The sequence below is a fragment of the Suncus etruscus genome, chromosome 4 (genome assembly GCF_024139225.1).
Source record: "Suncus etruscus isolate mSunEtr1 chromosome 4, mSunEtr1.pri.cur, whole genome shotgun sequence".
Taxonomy (NCBI): domain Eukaryota; kingdom Metazoa; phylum Chordata; class Mammalia; order Eulipotyphla; family Soricidae; genus Suncus; species Suncus etruscus.
The window spans coordinates 103,897,316-103,917,273 of NC_064851.1; the positions used below are offsets into that span (position 1 = coordinate 103,897,316).

Genomic DNA, 19,958 nt, shown 5'->3' on the forward strand with positions numbered 1-19,958 from the left:
TCCTTCCTCTTGGCCAGCCAGCAAGGACTTTCTCCACCTCTCCTGGGAGATGCTGGTTTCACCCCCAGCCTGGCATGGGCAGGACTTTCAGTTCCACTGCTCCCAAGGCCTGATTCTGACCCTATGTGATGTGTATCCTGGGACTCATGCTTCTCTCTCTCTGATCTGAGAGATGGGCTGAATGTGTCTGGCTCCTGGAAGGAAGTTGCCGAAGATCAGATGCCTCTCCTGGCACAGTCACTTGGGTCACTCTCCTCCCTGTGTCCCCTGCCCCTGGCGCTACATCTGTCACCCTCACACCTTGCTCTCTCCCCAAAGTCAGCCGGGCCACCTCCTCAGCTCTGATGCTGCATGTGGAGGCTGTGAAACAGGCACTGCAGGAGAAGAGGCTGGAAAGGGCACGAAGCCACTGCACTCCTGACACCAGAGGTGACGCCTGTGCAAGGCAGCCCAGGCTGGGTGGGACAGGAGGCTTTCTCCCTCTCCCCACAGTCCACCTGTGCCTCCCTGGGACTCAGATCTGGACATGGCAGAGGGATCTACATGCCCTATGTGATAATTAAGTGGGGGTCTCTGCAGAGGTGCCCGGGGGGGAGGAGGGGCTGCAGAGATGGAGCAGTCTGGGTCCCCTGGAAGCTTCCAGAAGCATCTGGAGGACGAGCAGGGAGAGGGTTGGAGGGCTGAGCTCCTGCTTTAAGAAGCAGCTCTGGGGCCCAGAGAGATAGCACAGCGGTGTTTGCCTTGCAAGCAGCCGATCCAGGACCAAAGGTGGTTGGTTCGAATCCCGGTGTCCCATGTGGTCCCCCGTGCCTGCAGGAGCTATTTCTGAGCAGACAGCCAGGAGTAACCCCTGAGCATTGCCGGGTGTGGCCCAAAAAACAAAAAAACAAAAAAACAAAAAAAAAGAAGCAGCTCTGAAGTGGGGCAAGATTTCTGCTCTTGGATCCATTGAGCCATGTACAGAGGATGGAGCATCTTTGTTTCTTTCATTCTCCTAGTGGAGAACCCAGGTTATATCCCTGGCCCTGCACAACCCCCTAAACTTGCCTGGGTGTGAGCTCTGAGCTCTGTGCCAGGAGTAGCCACTGAGCACTATGCCAGGAGCAGCTTCTGGGCACTCTCAGGTGTGGCTTTACCCACTTGTCCCAAAGGAGGAAGAAAACAGGCTCCAAGAATTGGAAGTGGACATAGAGCCCCCTCTCCCTGGACCTTTGCCATTCTGTTCTTAGGGGCCACCTGGCTACTCTGGCTGTGACCTCACAGTTCCAACCTTCATCTCAGCTCACGGGACTTAAGTCTAGGGTCAATGCTTGGGGGACACCAGGGCTCTGACCCCTCCCAAGGGCTCCTCCTCCTGAGCTCCCCAAGTCCATTATCTCCTCCTGCCATCAGGGGGATCCAGACTTAAGCATATGAGTTAGGCACCCTGCCTGAATCACCTGGGGCTGGACCCCAGGGGCTGAGGTCAGCTCAGCAGCTCCAAAGAATCCTTTGAGGGGTGAGGCCCGAGACCCATTTTGGGATCTAGAGACCAGCAGAACAGAGTCATGCCTGGCAGCCTGCTGTGTAGACAGAGACACAGCCAGAGGCCATGGGGTATATGGAACTGCGTCTGTCCCCGGGGTCCCCATGGTCTCTGTGGTGGTAGGTCTGCAGGTGGGGCCATCCTGGGGGACCTGAGACCCACATCCTGCGTGGGAAGAGGGGGGGTCTACGATTGTCTCTGCACTTGGGTACAGAGAACCTGACCTTTAGCTATGAAGGTGGATGAGGCTGGGGGACCCTCAGCTCTCAGAGTGTTGGGGTCACTAGGGCAGTCCCTTAAGCTCCAGGCATGCTGGTTCCAGCTAGTGGGGCTCCCCCCTCTCCTGTGGTTTTCCTTGCTGCTGCACCTGCCCCTACCCTGAACCACACTCACAGCCTAGTCGGCAGCTGACGTTGGGGTGGGGTCTTTGGTCATGACCTCCCACCTGGGCTCAGGCCATATCTCTCCCTGGCTACCTAATAAAGCACAGCCTAATAAAGCTTGGCCTGTCCCGGGCTCATTCTTAGTTCTGGGGTCCACTGATTTGGGCCTTTACTTTTCGTGTGTCAGTGCTGGTTTTGCTCCCAAGCACTTTTCCACTCTCCGACAGTGATGCTCTAACCCTGGAGGGGGTGGGATGATGCCTCATTGTTAAACATCCAGCTGCTGTGGGCACATGTGGGCACATGTGTAGCCATGGGAAAATGGCATCCATGCACACACATCCATGGACATGTGTACACGAATAACATGCATAATGCAGGTGCCCACATGTGCATGGAAGTAGGTCTTGTGTATATGTTAGCTGGGAGCACTGAAGTCTTAGGAGCTGGGAGTACCAGGAGTCTTAGGAACTAGGAGCACCAGAAGTCTTTGGAGCTGGAAGCACCAGGAATCTTAGGAGCTGGAACACCTGGGCAGGGGGATGATTGTGCTAAAACCAGGGTGACTATGTGAAAATCTCCACATTATAATTCAGCTTTCAGGTCATCTCTCTGACCCCGCGGGGCTGTTTTTGCCACAGGGGAACAACTCTGGGGATAGCCTGGTTGGGTCGTGTGGGTCCTGCTGCTGCCTCTTCTCCCCCTTGTGCTTCCCTGACCACCACCCTGCATTTTGCCTTTCTTTCTTTTCCCTCTTTTTCCCTCTTTCTGGCATACTCAGCAGCCCAAATATCTTGATTATTATGACTTATTATGTTGAGTGAATATAATATTTCCTGTCCTGAACACTCAAAGCATGCCCGGAATGTTCTTCCTCACTTCCCACTGAAGCTGGCCAAGTGGCCAAGGCCATGGTGAGTTGGTTTTATTTAACAAAGCTGAGACATTTTCTTCTAGTTTTTTTGTGGAACCCAGAAGCCATGTCACCATGCCCACTCTGCCACCAGTGACCTCTCAGACACAGGCCAGCCAGGCTCTGAAGGACTCAATGGTAGTGTGATGTTTCCATTTCCAGCTGGACACTGAAGTTAAAACGTGTTTCAGCAGAGGCCTGGGACATCCATGGACCCTTCATTAGGAGAGTGAAAGAAACAAAGATGCTCCATCCTCTGTACATGGCACAATGGGTCCAAAGGCAGAAATATTGCCCCACTTTAGAGCTGCTTCTAGGGGCAAGACTTGGGCCTGTCTGCCACTGTGCTCAGCCTTATTTGCCCCCACACCTCTCTGTTCTGACTGAATCCTTCCATCAGCCACTCAAAATCATTCTCCCCTCTTGGGTGTGACTCGTGATGTGACTTGATAATAATAGAAGCTGTACCCTTCCCCCCATCTCTCCTCCACATCATGCAGACCTGGGTCCTACCTAACAGGAAACACAAAGACCCTTCGGGAAATGCTGGTAGGAGCCCCAGAAAACAAGTTGAGACAAGATCCCTCCCTCACACCCTACAGCCACATTAACACAAGCAGGGTAGGAGACCTGCATCTATAAACATCTACTAAAAACACACAGAAAGTAAAGTGCCTTTATAATCTACCAGTTTTTCTGGGAATTTATGTTGGGGCCACACCTGGCGGCACTCAGGGCCTCCTCCGGGTTCTGCACTCAAAAACGGCTCCTGACAGGCGCAAGGGAACCCTAGGGGACGCCGGGGATCGAACCCGGGTCCGTCCCGGTCGGCCGCCTGAGAAGCAAACACCCGCCCCCACCGCTGTGCTAGCGCTTCGGTCCTCTTCTGGGGATTTAAAATAAAAAAAAACAACAAACAAGCTAAAGCAATACATGCAAGTATTGCAGCGCCAATCATCAACCCAAAGCGAATCATCAAACCCAACCAAGGCAACCGTGGCTTACAGCAGAGGCGACTGACTGACAGGCTGGGCAAGAATGTTTGAGATCATGTTTCTGTGAAGGGGTTAGAACCAAGATCTAGAGACAAGAACTCATGATCAGGAAACAGCTCATTTGAAAACCAAAGGGGTTCTACACAGGAATTTCTTCGGAGAAAACATAAAAGTGAAACAGGAAATCCTTCCACATCACAAACCATCTGAAAACAGGTCATAATGAGGTATTACCTCACACCTACTATGGCCAAGACCTAAAAGAAAAAAATATATATGTATATGTATACCTTCTCACTGACTTCATTATGGGTTATATAAATATCCAGGAAATAAATACACTTAGTTAGAGAGATGATAGTCTGAGAAAAGGAGCTGATAAGGTGATTTAGGGACCCTTAGTTACTAATTACTGTAAAGCTGACATCCTTGGGGAATAAAGTCCTATTGGTGGAGTTCAATGATCACTCTTTTACCTTCTCTCTCTCTCCTCTCTCTCCCCCCCCCTCTCTCTCCCCCTCTCTCTCTCCTCTCCAATCCAGAGACTTTTGCATTAGCTGCCTCAGGACCTTTTAATATGCCAAACTCTGGCTGCGGTCAATGAGCCAAGACAGGCAACTGTCTGTTAACATCCACCAGTCTTGTTTCTCCTGTGTTATTGGTTCTAAACAGCAAATAATGTACGTGAAGGTCAGTCAGGGCTCTCAGTCCATGAGGCTGGTTGTCCCCTGACTCCCTGTTTTTCTCTTTAGTCTGTTCTTATTTATTTTTGTTTTTTTGGGCCACACCCGGTGACACTCAGGAGTTACTCCTGGCTATGCACTCAGAAATAGCTCCTGGCTTAGGGGACCTTATGGGACACTGGGGATCGAACTAAGGTCTGTCCACATGCAAGGCAAACGCCGTAACACTGCACTATTGCTCTGGTCCAATGTCTTATTTTCTTAATCCTCGTGATTGCCCCTATTTCTGACCTGTTTACCCAGGACTGGTTCCCCAGCACTTCACATAATATGATGTCCTTCAGTTCCAGCTGAGATGCAGAAAACAACATAATTTTATCATTCCTCATGGCTACGTAGTATTCCATTGTGTAGATATACCACACCTTCATTAAATACCAAATATCCGGCCCAAAACCTAGAGGGAAAGAAAGTTTAAGGTATGTGTTGGAGTGATAGTACAGCAGGTAGGGTAGTTGCCTTGCATGTGACAATCCAGGTTCGATCCCCTCACCCCATATGGTCCTTGAGTCCTACAAGAAGTAATCCCTGAGCAAAGAGCCATTAGTAAACTGGAGAAATAGCACTGGGGTTAAGGTGCTTCTCTGGTACACGGTTGACCCAAGTTCCATCTATGGCACCAGATAGGGTCCCCTGAGCACCATCAGGAGCACTGAGCCAGGAGTATAAACCTGAGCAGTAATAGGTGTGGTGTAAGAATGGACATAAATATGAGCTCCAAGGAACGGTGCTTTAGCAGTGGGATTGCCTTGCGTGCTGGGTCCCAGCACCACCCCATCTGGGTACGAGTGAAATCTCCAGCCCCACCTCTATGTCCCTGGAGGTACTGCCAGAAAAAAAAAAAAATCAAAGGGAAAGGGAAAATCTACTTCACAAGAAACAAAAGAAGTGTGTACATAGCTCGGAAACACATGCTAACTAGATGGATTGTGATTCCTTCTCAATAAATGAACATGCCACGTTGTTATGCTAGATAACCAAAATGAACAGAATGTTCTCTGCCCACAATCAAAATAAAGCAATACATTTTATTGTCACCAGGAGATGAAGGTTATTTTTAAAAAAATATTTTTATTTCACAAAATCAATCTCAACAGGAGGGCCAGAGAGATAGTCCAGTGGGCAGAATGCTTGTCTTTCGTGCCATAGATCTGCATTTGGTCCCTAGCACCCCATTGGTTCCTCTGAGCCTCAACAGGAGTGATTCCTGGACCCAGAGGCAGAAATAAACACTGAGCATCACTGGGTGGGGCCCCCAAACCAACCCACATATCAAAACAAGAATGAACAGAAAGTAGTAAAGAAAAATAATGATTAAGAATATCTTTTGTGTAGAGTAAGACCACAGATGAAAAAAAGCAGGTTACCTAGAGGAGCCAGGTTCACAGACAAAAAGCAGAGTCAATAAGTGGGAGGAGGTGCTGTCCTGGAGACTGGGGAGGGAGTTAATGTTTAATAATCATTGATTCAGTTTTGCAAGAGGAAAATGTTCTGCGGATGTTAGTGGTGATGGTTGCATAATCATGGGAGTGTATCTGACATTGTGAACTGTACTTTCTGGGTTGTTTTGGGTTTTGTTTTGTGGCCACACCCTGCTGTGCTTTGGGGCACATCCTTGGTTCTGTGTTTTTGAGACCCTGTGATACCGGGGAGGGGGGAAGCCTGGGCAGCCTGCAAGTGGTGCTTTGCACAGTCTCTTGACCTCCTTTCCTGGCCCCCAGATCTTTCCAGATAGGACAGTGAGCAGGGCACTTGCTGTGCATATAGCTGACCTGAGTTTGGTCTCCAGCATTCCATAGGGTCCTCTGTGGACCATCAGGAGGAATCCCTGAGCATAATCAGGAGTTAGCCCTCAGCATCACCAGCTATGACCCCCAAACAAAGCAAAAACAAAAACTTTAAGAGTCTGGGCAAGAAAAATAAAGTCAAACCAGAATGAAGTTTTGTAGTTCATGCAAGAAAAGCCCCTCTGCCCACCAGGGGAGATGAGCTGTGGGGCCAATGGCAGTTCGGAAGTTGAAGGTTCTGCACTCAGTGGAGAAATTCATGGGCAGGACCGTCGTGTTTGTCTCTTCAGTCATTTGTGCCACTGAGATGCACAGGGTGCCATGCAGAAGGAGGAGGAGGAGGAGGAGGAGGAGGAGGAGAAAAAGGAGGAGGAAGAAGAGGAAGAGGAAGAAGAAAAGAAGAGGAGAAGAAAGAAGATGAAGAAGAGAAGAGGAGGAGGAGAAGAAAGAAGATGAAGAAGAGAAGAAGAAGAGGAGGGGAGGAGAAGGAAGAGGAGGAAGGTGGAAAAGAAGAGAGGAAGAGAGTGAACATTGGCCTCAAATGCAACCACCCTGGATCTTTCTGGGCACTATGTGGTCTCCCAAGCACCACCTGGACTAAGCCTAACCCAAGACCTAGGAGTAGTCTCTTAGCACTGAGGGGTGGGCCCCTAAATATAACATTCCTAGGAATGTTGGTGAATTGATGGGGACTGGGAGGGAACTACAAATGCCTCTCCAGGAGTCTGTCCCAGAGCTGGGATTCAGTTCCACTTCGTTAAGTTGAGAAGACCAGTAAAGCTTCCCCTCCCAGGCTTGATCAGGTTAAATTAGATAATATACAAGAAGTGCCCAGTACTGCCAGAGAGATGCAGGGCCATCGATGGGTCGTTGTAAGGAGGACTCGGTCTGGTGCTTTTCCTCCACCCCTTCTCTCTGTTCTTGTGAGCAAATCAATCACAGATTCACAAGGTCCCACTCTGCCTCCATCTAGCACCATGTGGGGGACAGGCAAGTGTCCCTGGATTCCACCTTTGCTGACTCAGCTGCACTCTCTGAGCTACAGGCCAGACTCTCTCTGAGCTACAGGCCAGACTCGGGCACCAGCTGGGCCTGCACCCCAACATGCGCTGCGTGTGAATTTCTAGCCCAGAGGAACTGAGTTCCTGTGTTCATGCATCTGAGCTCCAAGCGAGGCCTTTGGGCGCAGGGGGTTAACCCCAGGCACCACCCCCAGGCATCACCCCATGTGAAGATTCAGCAGGCATTGGGAGATTGGGAGCTCCTTGCAGAACGCACTTGGTCACAAATGGCTCATAGTCCCCAGGCAAAAGTTTACCTCCTCCAGGATCGTGTGTACACACTGGCACTCACATGTACGCACATACCCTCACATGTATGCACATCTCACATACAGGCACATAGAATCAAGTGTATGCACATACCGTTACATGCCTGCACATACAACCACACATGTGATTACACTTGATACATGCGCACACAATTGCATGTAGGCGCACGCTCACATCCACATACAAGCAACACATGCAATTACATATACACAACACCCCACAGGCATGCACATAAACTCACTCAATGCATGCAGATACTCAGATGTACGCCCATATGCACATATGCATAGTACTCATGTGTGTACACATATGCTCGCATGCATGCACCTACATGCACACACAGTCACGTGTCCACATCCGGCGGCGAACACCAGACACTCTTTGTTCCTGTGTTCCGCTCCCCAGTGCAGGGTCTGGGGCTGGAGGAGCCCTTTGGTGGCTGTGCCCTGTTGAGCTTGATGCTGCAAAGAGCCTGAGAAGAGCATCTGCATCTTTGGGAGTGGATATGGCATCTGGAAAAGAAATTAAGACTCCGTGGAGAGATTGAGCGGGGAGGGGACCCCCTTCTCTCAAGGAGCCCGAAAATATGAGGCTCCCTGCTGCTGACATCGTCTCCCCCCCAAGCCTTGGAGCGAGCCCCCCAAGGCTGGGTGGGAACTTCTGCTTCCAAGGACACCAAGGGGAGGAGAGGGCGTTATCGTAATACCTACAATGACCACCAGGGGGAGCTGCGTGCAGCCCCAGGGGAGTCCCTTGCAATCGCCCCAGAACTTTATAAAAGACGCGGCCGGCCCGCCTTGGTCCCCACCTCGCTGCACTCCCTGCACGAAGCATCACTGCGCGGTGCACGGAAAGGGGAACCTCTAGGCCTCAGCCATCGCCTCCTCGCCAGGCCCCAGACCGAGGCGGGCCTCCTGCTGCAGAAGGGAGTCCCGAGACACGTCCCTGGACACCCCTGCAGCCACCTTCTATGATTCCCTCTGGAACCAGCTGGCCTTGGGGAAGCATTCCCGGGGGCTGCCTGTGCCTCTGTGAGGTGCCACCCGCCGTCTCTTGGGCCACCATGGTGAATGCCCGACATTGAGGGGACAGACAGACCTCAGCGGAGAGGCCAGGTGAGTCCAAAGTAGAGAGGGCACAGCACTAGGCATGGGGGGCTTGTGCTACCCATGATAGCCACCCATAATAGCTGGATCGTCCCAGCTGTCAGGGATGTTTGGGGACACAGGTACTGGGTGCCACCTGCTTCAGGTGGCACTCTCTGGATGCGAGTGCAGGGCATCCAGCCTCGTAAGGAACCCCTTGAGGAAGCATCAACACGTCTGAACGCTGGGTGTTGCTTTGGAGAGACCAAGTTCCTTTTGAACTCGGGGCTTCTCTGGAGAGAGAAAGGCCATTCTCAGGGGACTTTTTTTTTTTTTCCTGGTTTTTACCAGTTTAAAGCAAAGCAAAACAATGCAGAGTTTGCATCTCGAACCCAGAGCTGTGGTCTCCAGGGTTGCGAGAGGGATGCATGATATCCTGTCAGCAGGAGAGAAGCATCATTCCTCAGCTGCCCAGAGTCTTCGGGTCTGGAGCTAGCTCTGGTTGGCTTTCAGGATATACACATGCTTTTAATTTATATTTACAAGTAATTGTTTTAATAATTTTATTTATTTACCTATTTATTTGGGTTTTGGGGCCATATTCAGCAGCGCTCAGGGGTCACTTCTGGCTCTGTGCTCAGAAATCGCTCCTGGCAGGCTCGGGGGCCTATATGGGATGCTGGGAATTGAACCCAAGTCTGTCCCAGATCAGCCATGTGGAAGGCAAATGCCTTACCACTGTGCTGTTGCTCCAGCTCCTTAAATAATTTTTTTAATAAAAATAGCTTTAATGAAAAAAAAAAGTTTTTATGGGGCCGGAGAGATAGCACAGCGGTAGAGCATTTGCCTTGCATGCAGAAGGACAGTGATTCAAATCCTGTCATCCCTCAAGCCTGCTGGGGGCGATTTCTGAGCATAGAGCCAGTAGCCCCTGAGCTACCTGCTAGGTGTGACCCAAAAACCAAAAAAAAAAAAAAAAAAAAAGTTTTTATTTTATTTATACTCTGGTGACACTCAGGGGTTCCCCCCTACTCTGCACTCAGGAATCAGCTCCTGGCAGGTTCAGGGGACCCTATGGAATGTTGGGGGATAGGACCTAGTCTGTAGCATGCAAGTTAAATGCCCTCCCTGCTGTGCTATTGCTCCGGCTTCTCAGGATAGTTTTTGCAAAGGAAACTCCAAGCTGTAAGAGACCCCAGACTGGCTGCATGAGAAAAAGCCCCTTTTCTACTGCCTGGCTTCTTGGTGGAGCTAGGGGATACTGGGAGGGACTGTGGGTTCTTCCCAGACCTCACCACTCACTCTGTGCAGCCTTGTTTGAAAACCCAAGGTGCTATGTGGTGATCAATGTTTCTCCCCAGCTCAGAGATGATGACCTGGAGGTGAGGATCCCTGAGCTGGGAGGAGGACCCCACTTCTCTGCCTAGGACAGGGCTGTGGCCAGTTGAGCTCACCAGCGTCAGAGGCAGCCAGACTCCCGCCCAGGGACATACCCCACTCTTGAACCCAGAGCAGAATCTGGGGTCCCAGAATGATGTCACTCCATACCGCAGATCTTAGAGCCTCCTGGTCTCAGTGGTCCTTGACACTCCCCAGCCTGAACACCAGCAGAGACTAGTGGAACAACCTCGGGACTCAGTCTGCACAGCGCAGGGTGGGGTGCAGGTGAAGGATGTGGGGATGATGCCGCTGATGCAGATTGTCACCTCTTATCTGAGGGTATCACTTGGCTTCTTCTGAGATGGAATGTGGACGCTTCCTGTGGTTCTCCCCACACTCCAAGAGGACCCAGATCCCTGGCCCCCCATAAACACATGGGGTCCCTCTGTCTCCTTCTCCCTGCTGCCAGTAGGGACTCAGATAAGTACAAAGAGGTCGACCACAAAGCCTTTAAGACCAGCATTCCCAGGGCCCAGCTCCCTGCCGCATCCCCTTCCCCTCCAGAAGAAAATAACGGCCCCAATAAATCCGAGGTGGACAGAGGCTTCTTGGGTTTCATGCTCAAGGCAGATCACATGATTCAGGGGGCGTCTCCCCGAAGCCCTAAACTCACATCTGGCCTCAGCTGGACTCCCCACTGCTGGTGGGGAGGTGCAAGTTGCATGGACCAGATAGCAGGTGGGGAAGGCAGTAGGCATGGGGGGTTGCTGGTCACCCCAAGCATGACCCAAACACCCCTGCTCCAGCACCCGAAGCTCGGGGTCCTCTGGATGTTCCTACCTGCAGCGCTGGCACGAGCCCCACCGACCTGCTTCCCACGCTGCTGCAGAGCCTTGCCAGGCCAGAGGGAGGGGTAGGGGCTCGGAGCAGAAATGAGAAGCGGCCCCTGCAGCTGAACCATGTGGGGACTCCACCCAGGGCTCTTATGGGTGGAGGACTTAGGTGGAGCCCAGAAAACTGGACGCCAGTGCAGGGATGCCAGGAAGGGCGGGGTGAGCTCAGAGCTGGGGGAGCTGGAATGAGGAGAGGAGGGGGCCTGCAACCCCTCACTCTGGCTGCAGGAAAGGCAGTAGACACAGGGAGTAGGTTCACTTTGCGTGCGCATGAGTGTGTACATGTGTGTGCACATGTAGGCATGTACACATGTGTCTTGTCTGTGTTTGTATGGACATGTATACATTGCCAGGTGTGTGGTGGTGTATTTTCGAGCACGTGTGCGAACATGCTGATGCATGCTGATGTGAGTTGTGTGTATTCACATGTCCATCTGTGCATGTGTGTATTGCTAGGGTGTGGTATTTGTGTTTTGTGAGCACATGTGTGGACACACAATGCATGTGAGGACAAGTGTGCATGTGGATGCATGTCATGCATATTTATGTGTGCATGCATGGATATGTATGTGTGGTATATATGGGCACACAAATACATGTGGCTCTGTGTTGTTGTTCACATGTGCATAGATATATAATTGTGTGCTCCAAATACGTATGGATGTATGTTGTGTGTATTTGCATGTGCATGTTCCAGGAACTCCTGCACACATGGGATGTGGTTTCTCACATAAAAATGCAACAGTAGAAGCTTCTAGCCCTGCACCCAGTGGCCCAGACAGTTAGTTATAAGGCAGCCACTGGCCTGGCCTGTCCTCGTCCGAGTGGGGGACACTGAGTCTTGCTGGGCCTGGCAGAGGGTGCATCCAGCACTGGCTGAGCCTGTTGGTGGAAGCAGAGCCTCCTTCAGGCCAGGCTGCTGCTTCCACGCCAGCTGTGGGACCAGCCAGTGTCCTGCCCTCTGGCTGTGTCCCCCTTGGAACCCTGCTGGCCACCCCAGGGCTTTCAACTTCCCAAGATTTTTGTTGTTGTTTTGCTTTGGTTTAGGGGCTACACTGGGCTACTCCGGAGACCCTGTGATCGTGGGGACCCAATTCGTACCCTGCAGGCACTCAGCCCTTTGAGCTCCTATCCTCCTAAACCCAAGGGTCTACTTAAAAGTGACCTGGGGTGGAGAGGTTATTCTTGGGAATAGATGCCTGGTTTGAATGCAGCTGGCCCTCATTACACCCACGGGGCCATGTAGGGTTCCCTGAACACATTCAGGTGTGAGCCCTGAGTGCAGATCCAGGAATGAGCCCTGAGCACAGAATGAGGCTTGATCTCTGAGAGAGCGTGCCGAATCCTAACCACTAGACCACCAGGGAGGTTGAGGAGTGATCTCTGAGCACTGAGCAGGGAGTGATCACTGAGGATCACTGAGTGCAGAGCCAGGAGTGAGCCCTGAGCAAAGAACCAGGAATGAGCTCTAAGTGGAGAAGCAGGAATGACCCCTGAGTAGCACCAGGAGAGATCCCAAAGCAGAGTCAGGAATGATCCCAGAGCATAGACCCAGGAGTGATCCCTGAGCACAGAGCCAGGAGTAAGCCCTAAGTACAGAATCAGAAGTGATTCCTGAGCATAGACCCAAGAGTAATCCCTAAACTCAGAGCCAGGAGTGATCATTGAGCACAGACCCAGGAATGATTCCTGAGCACATACCTAGAAGAGAACCTAAGCTCAGAGCCAGGAGTGATCCTTGAACACCCCCCACCTGTGGCTCCAAATCTTTTTTAAAAACAAACTAAAAAACTGGGTCACGGCCCATGCTGTACTGCCCAAGAATTCAGCACCCACTAGTAACTGGGGATGTTGGAATGGTTGAGCCCTGAGATCTGGGTGTCTAGGTGAGGGTTGGCCCCGGCCCCTGTGACCCAGTTAGCTCTCCTTGGTCTCCCCGCAGCGGCCGCATGGAGAACAAGGCCATGTACCTGCACTCGGTGAGCGACCGTGACACCAACTCCCTCCTTGACGAGCCCTTTGACGGCAGGTGCCTGTCCAAGCTGAACCTGTGTGATGATGGTGAGTGGGGTAGGGCCTGGCTCCCCCAGTTCTGCTCTGTCCTCTCAACACCCGTCAACTCCGCAGACAAGTAGGTGGGGACTGAACTTGGTCTGGGGTTCAGAGGGAGGGCTGAGTACCATCCCACCCCTACCATGCCTGGGTATCCCCTACTTTGAGGCTGGAATCTGCAGAGGCATGGGAAACCCACACCCTAGAGAGGGGCCCCTCATCCCTGATCTGAAGGTGGTGCAGTGGAACATGAGGTGCTGGTGTTCGCAGCACTATGGGTACCTAGAACCCCTTGCTGGAGTCCATAGGTCCTTCCTAGGTATCCTGGCACTACTCTCCAGCTTACCCAGTTCTGTTCTGAGTGGGGGTTGGCCTCAGATTCCAGAGGTGGGGCGCCCATCTCTGTGACATCTCTGGTTGGCCATGAGAACACAGTGCTGAGCCCTGAATCAGATGGAAGGAATTAGTCTGAGAGGTGCCAGCGGGGCTTGAGGCTGGGCCTCCTGCAGCTTCCTGGGCTCAGAGACCTGAACTCCAGGGGAGCATCTCAACAGACAGGTGAGCTTCCCAGCCCGGTATCTTCAAAGACATGGCAGTTGTAGTGTGGTGCAGCCACTTCAACAGATGCCCTCATCATGGGGGTGTCCTTGGTATCTTCCTGCATCTTGGCTATGGGGGTGAAAGCTGCAGACTTGATATAAAACCCTCACCCGGACAGACTAGGGCTGGCCCCTCCCTGCGCCAGACAAACCCAAAGTGGGGCACAAGGACAAGCCCCAGAGTTTGGGACATGCTAATCTACAGCCCAGGCACTCGTGGGAACCCTTAGTTACTGGGGTGTGGGATGTACACTTCCCCTCTTTTGGTGACGGTCCCCAGTGAGAAAGTTGGGTTTTGTCACCAAGGATTGTGATCTGATTTCTTGGTGAACTTATGAACTTATGGGGCTGGAATGCGGTCTGGCCTGGGTTTGATCTCCAGCACTGCTAATGTTCCTGTTAATGCTCCACGAAGAGTGAGAGAGCTTTGAGCATACAGCCAGGGGTAAGCCCTGAGCATTGCCAGGCAGCATGGCTCAAAAACTTTTTAAATAAAATAAATTAAAAAAGCAAACAAACGAACAAATAAAAACGGCCTCGACCTAAGGACAAAACTGGTGGTGGGAATCACCCTGATTCAGTGTCACTGTGTACCTAAAATATTACTGTGAAAGATTTGTAATCCACTTTTGTCAAAATAAAAATTATTTAATTAAAATAAAACGACCTAAGAATATTATAACAATGACTACGGTAATAAATACAAGGGAAGCATTTCTTTCTTTCTTTTTTTTTTTTTTTTTTTGGTTTTCTGGGCCACACTCGTTTGATGCTCAGGCGTTACTCCTGGCTAAGCACTCAGAAATTGCCCCTGGCTTGGGGGGACCATATGGGACGCATATGAACCATGGTCCTTCCTTGGCTAGCACTTGCAAGGCAGACACCTTACCTCTAGCGCCACCTCACCGGCCCTGGGAAGCATTTCTTAAAGAATACTGTTAAGCGGCTGGAGAGATAGCATGGAGGTAGGCGTTTGCTTTGCATGCAAAGCAAGGATGCAAAAAAGGATGGTGATTCGAATCCTGACATCCTATATGGTATCCCAAGCTTGCCAGGAGCGATTTCTGAGCGTAGAGCCATCTGAGTGTAGAGCCAAGAGGAACCTCTGAGCACTGCTGGGTGTGACCCAAAAACAAACAAAAACAAAACAAAAGAAATACTGTTTAATAAAAGTTTGTTTTTTACCTGTTTGAAAAATAACTAATAAGGGGCCAGAGAGATAGCACAGATGTAGGGCATCTGCCTTGCATGCAGCAGACCCAGGAGGGACCCGGGTTCAATTCCCGGCATCCCGGCATCCCATATGGTCTCCTGTGCCTGCCAGGAGTGGTTTCTGAGTGTAGAGCCAGGAGTAACTTCTGAGCGCCACTGCGTGTGGCCCAAAACCAAAAAAAAAAAAAAAAAGTAAATAAATAAATAATGCAGGCATTTGCCTTGCATATGGTCGACCCAGGTTCAATCCCTAGCATACCATAGGGTCCCCTGAGCACTGCCAGGAATGACTCCGAGCACAGGGTCAGGAGTCACCTCTAAACACCATGGGGTGTGGCCCCAAACAATAAACAAAAACAAAACAAATAAAAACCCTTAGGAATGTCCCTGGGGCTAAGGTTAGCACAGCAGTGAGGGCACTTGTCTTGTATGAGGCTTTGGCAGATACAATCCTAGTTTATGTATCTGGCACCCTGTTTGGTCCCCACCACCATGAGCATCCTCAGGATATGCTCCTGAGCCTGGAGCCACTGTGAGGAGGTTCAAAAGATCCTCTAAAAAAATTCACATGGGGGGGCTAGAGTGATAGCACAGTGGCAGGATATTTGCCTTGCACGAAGCTGATCTGGGACAGACCCGGGTTCTGTTCCTGGCACCCATATGATCTCCTGAGCCTGTCAGGAGCGATTTCTGAGTGTAGAACCAGGAGTAACCACTGAGCACCCCCAGGTGTGACCCAAAATGCAAATAAATAAATAAGTAAAATTAAAATTTATTAAAATAATAAAAAATTCACATAGGAGCAAAATGGACTCCCAATGTGTGGGAAGGGAATGGAAAATCCAGGACAGCAATGATTTGGGGAAGACTTCAGGAAAAATATCTCTGTGCGGGCTTCATGAAAAATCGGGACAACTCTTTTGATGAGAATGGAAATTGAATTTATATTTCCCGACCACTGGTCCTGAACTGTACCAAGGTTTCCTGGAAATATTACACAATCCTCCTCCTTAGCTGGTTTAATGACAACATTTTTTAATAAAACAGAGCAAATGCGTGGGAGAATGTTTCTGAATGGTCAGGAACCCTGGGGCACCATGACCAATGTGGTCACCCAACCTCAGAGGTGACCAGTTTTTCCTAAGGGAAGTCCCTTCACCTGCCCCCCCCCAAAACTCAGAGTGACCAAAAAGTCTCCAACATGGCTCTATCTTTCATTCATTTCAGTGGTCCTCAAACTTTTTAAACAGGAGGCCAGTTCACTGTCCCTCAGACTGTTGGAGGGCCAGACTATAATAAAAACAAAAACTATGAACAAATTCCTATGCACACTGCATATATCTTATTTTGAAGTGAAGAAACAAAATGGGAACAAATACAGTAAGTGGCCCGCAGGGCTGTAGTTTGAGGACCACTGATTCATTTCCTAACCCAAATTATTCCCAGCACTGTTATTCCTGAGGATATCCCTGGGTGTCTGACCAGTGCAAGGCAGTGGATCCCACAGTGATCTGTCCTATCTGGGAAGGGTCACACCTAATAGGCTCCCTAAATTCACAAGGGCCAGATGGGCTCTGGGAATTCTTTCTTTTTTTTTTTTTTTAATTTTGTATGTGTGTGTGTGTGTGTGTGTGTGTGTGTTTCTTTTTCTTTTTTTAATATTTTTATTTAAATACCTTGGTTACAAATATGTTTGTGGTTGGGTTTCAGTCATATAAGATGACACCCCCCATCATCAGTGCAACATTCCCACCACCAATGTCCCAAATATCCCTCCTCCCCTCCCTGCCCCCACCTGTACTCTAGACAGGCTTTCTCTTTCCCTCATACATTCTCATTGTTAGGATAGTTCGGAATGTAGTTATTTCTCTAACTAAACTCATCACTCTTTGTGGTGAGGTTCATGAGGTGGGCTGTGTGGTTCTGTTTTGGCCAGAAGTGATTCTTGGAAAACTGCACAGGATGGAGTTTCCATGTTTCCCTGCAAATCTGTATACCAGGAGTGCAGACTTTTCCTCTGGGCTCTTTTTGGCCTTCCTTCCTTCCTTCTTTCCTTTTTTTCTTTTCTCATTTTAGGCCATAACCTGACATCACTCAGGGGTAACTACTGGCTCTGAGCTTAGGAATTACTCCTGACAGGCTCTGGGGGTCCATATGGGATGTTGGGGATAGAACCAGGGACGGTCGTGTGCAAGGCAAATGTCCAACCTCCCTCCCTTCTGCCAAGGGTCTGAGAAAGCCCACCGCCTCAAATAAACACCACAAATCTTCAGAGAATGCACAGCAAAGGTTTATTGATTATAGCTAGCTAGGGCTTCTGAGTCTGACACAGGGACAGAGAACAGAGAGCTCCAAGGAAAGAAAAGAGGTACTTTTTATATTAAAAAAGGGAAGTGGGGAGTGGTACAGCATCTGTTGTCAAGATACACAAGTTATATGTTTAGAAACAGGTGAATTTTTAGGTTGTCACAGGTTGGAACACTCGTCCTGTGAGGTTGGGCCAACTATCATGTGTTCCTGTGGTCGGCCATCCTGTCCAAAAGTTGGGAAAATTCCAGGGTGGAGGTAGAGAAGGTGAGAAGCAGAAGTTTCAGGCTTAATAAGCATCCATAACATCTATATTTGATTACTTATTGGATTTTTACATTTAGCTATTATCTTTTATTCTACACTTAGCATCTAGCACTTATTTCACTTATTTATACCTTAACATTTCCCTTTTTTTGAATTCATACTGAGGAATCTTCCTCAGGAACAGTGTTTTTTGTTTGTTTGTTTGTTTTTGGGTCACACCCGGTGATGCTCAGGAGTTACTCCTGGCTATGCACTAAGAAATAACCCCTGGCTTGGGGGACCATATGGGACTCCGGGAGATCTAACCATAGTCTGTCTTAGTTCAACCGCATGCAAGGCCCTACTGCTGTGCCACCACTTCGGCCCCCTCAGGAACAGTATTATATGCATATTGCTGGCACAAAACTAAAAGCTGCACAGTATTAATGTGACCCTTAACATCTTGGTCCTTGCATTTCCCTTTCTTCCTCCCTTCATTCCTTCTTTCCCTTTCTTCCCTCCCTTCCTTCTTTTCTTCCTTTCCCTCCTTCCTTTTTTCTTTATCCTCCCCTTCCTTCTCCCTCCCTCCCTTCTTTTCCTTCTTTCCTTCCTACCTTCCTTCCCTCCTTCCCTTCCCCTTCCTCCCCTCCTTCCCTCTCCCTTCCTTCCTTCTTTCCTCCCTCTCCCTTCCTTCATTCTTTCCTCCCTCCCCCTTCCTTTCTTCCCTCCTTTTCTTTCCTCTTTCCTTCTTTCTCCTTTCCCTCCTTCATTCCTTCCTTCCCTCTTTCCTTCACTCCCTCCTTCCCTTCCTTCCTCCCTTCTTTTCCTGCTTTCCTTCTTCCGTTCTTTCCTTCCTTCCCTTCCTTCCTACCTTTCTTCCCTCCCCTTTCCTTTCCACCTTTCCCCTTCTTTCCTTCCCTCCTTCCTTCCCTTCCTTCCTTCCTTCCTTCCCACCTTCTCCCTTCTTTCCTTCCTGCCTGCCTTCCCTCCTTCCTTCCCTTCCTTCCCACCTTCTCCCTTCTTTCTTTCCTTCCTTCCTTCCTGCCTTCCTTCTTTTTTTCTTTCCTTCTTCCTTCCCACCTTCTCCCTTCTTTCCTTCCTTCCTTCCTTCTTTCTTCCCTCCCTCCTTTCCTTCTTCCTTTCCTCTTTCCTTCTTCCTCCTTTCCCTCCTTCTTTCCTTCCTTCTTTCCTAACTCCCTCCTTTCTTCCTTCACTCCTTCCTTTCTTCCCTCCTTTCCTTCTTCCTTCCCTTCTTTCCTTCCCTCCTTTCCTTCCCTTCTTCCTTCCTCCTTCTTTCCCTCCTTCATTCTCTCCTTTCTTCTTCCTTCACTCCCTCCTTCATTCTCTCTTTTCTTTCTTCCTTCACTCCCTCCTTCCTTCCCTTCTCTCATACTTCTTCCCTCCTTTCTTCCTTCCTTTTCTCTTTCTTTGTCCTTTTCGTTGACCCACACGCCTTGATCACAGGAGAGCCATTTTTTCCGTATCAATTCTAATGGTCTCGAAGCAAAGAGAAAAGGGTCCGTGTGTGTGTGTGTGAGTGTGTGTGTGTGTGTGTGTGTGTGTGTGTGTGTGTGTGTGTGTGTGTGTATGGAAACACTCTGCAGGGTTCCTACACTCGCCTGGCCCCTTTCTCAAATTTCCACTCATTCCTGACCGGTGGGAAGTGACCTGCCCAGGGATTTAAGTGGTTTTCTTTCCCGATGCCTTTTTTTTTTTTTTTTTTTTTTGGTTTTTGGATCACACCTAGCAGCGCTCAGGGATTACTTCTGGCTCTATGCTCAGAAATCGCTCCTGTCAGGCTCGGGGGACCATATGGGATGCCGGGATTTGAACCACCATCCTTCTGCATGTAAGCCAAGAGCCTTACCTCCATGCTATCTCTCTGGCCCCTACCCAATGCCTTTTAAAAGCTCCAACTTGGCCCATCTTTCCTCTGAAGCTGGAAGGGGCGGCAGATGTGAGTCTATGTGGGTCAAGCCTGGCCTGCTTATCCTTTAGCCTGTGAGTTCAGAGGCCGGTGGACAGAGCTAGAAGCTGAAAAGTGTGTGTATGTGGCCATGGAGGGGTCTCTGAGCATCCCCGGTGGGCTCAAAGGTGCATGCGAGCGGGCAGCGAGGACCCCATCCCAAGCCACTGGAGTTTTCATGCCTCTCCTTCCCTCGTGCCCTGTTCCAGGAGGCTCGTGCCCCAAACGGCAGCCCGGTGGCTGCTGCACCCAGCTAGGCTCCCCGTCGGCCCTGAAACATGCTGTGCTAGGCCTCTACCTGCTCGTCTTCCTCCTCCTCGTGGGCATCTTCATCCTGGCAGGTAAGCATGCATCTCTGCTCTGTGAGAGTCTCTGGGCTCTGTGTGCCTTTTCCCACCGTGCCTCGTTGTCATGGAAAACGGGGGTGGGTGGGTGGAGGGACACGGGGTGGGGACTTGCAGGGTGCTGGGAGCTCGAGGTTCAGGCACCCTAGTCTGCCCGGTTGAGAGAGAAGAGAAGTGGCGAGGTGCTCTGGATGCTC

At 50.3% G+C, this 19,958-nt stretch overlaps 1 protein-coding gene across 1 annotated transcript in view; it reads left to right on the plus strand.

The window, feature by feature from the left end:
* Positions 1-12,984: 12,984 nt before the first annotated feature.
* The window catches only part of SCARA5 (scavenger receptor class A member 5), a 47,891-nt gene continuing 40,917 nt past the window's right edge, over positions 12,985-19,958 (plus strand). Inside the window, exons 1-2 of the mRNA XM_049771117.1 lie at positions 12,985-13,096; positions 19,630-19,758. Of these exons, the coding sequence (XP_049627074.1) occupies positions 12,985-13,096; positions 19,630-19,758 (241 nt within the window). The remainder of the gene's footprint in view (positions 13,097-19,629; positions 19,759-19,958) is intronic.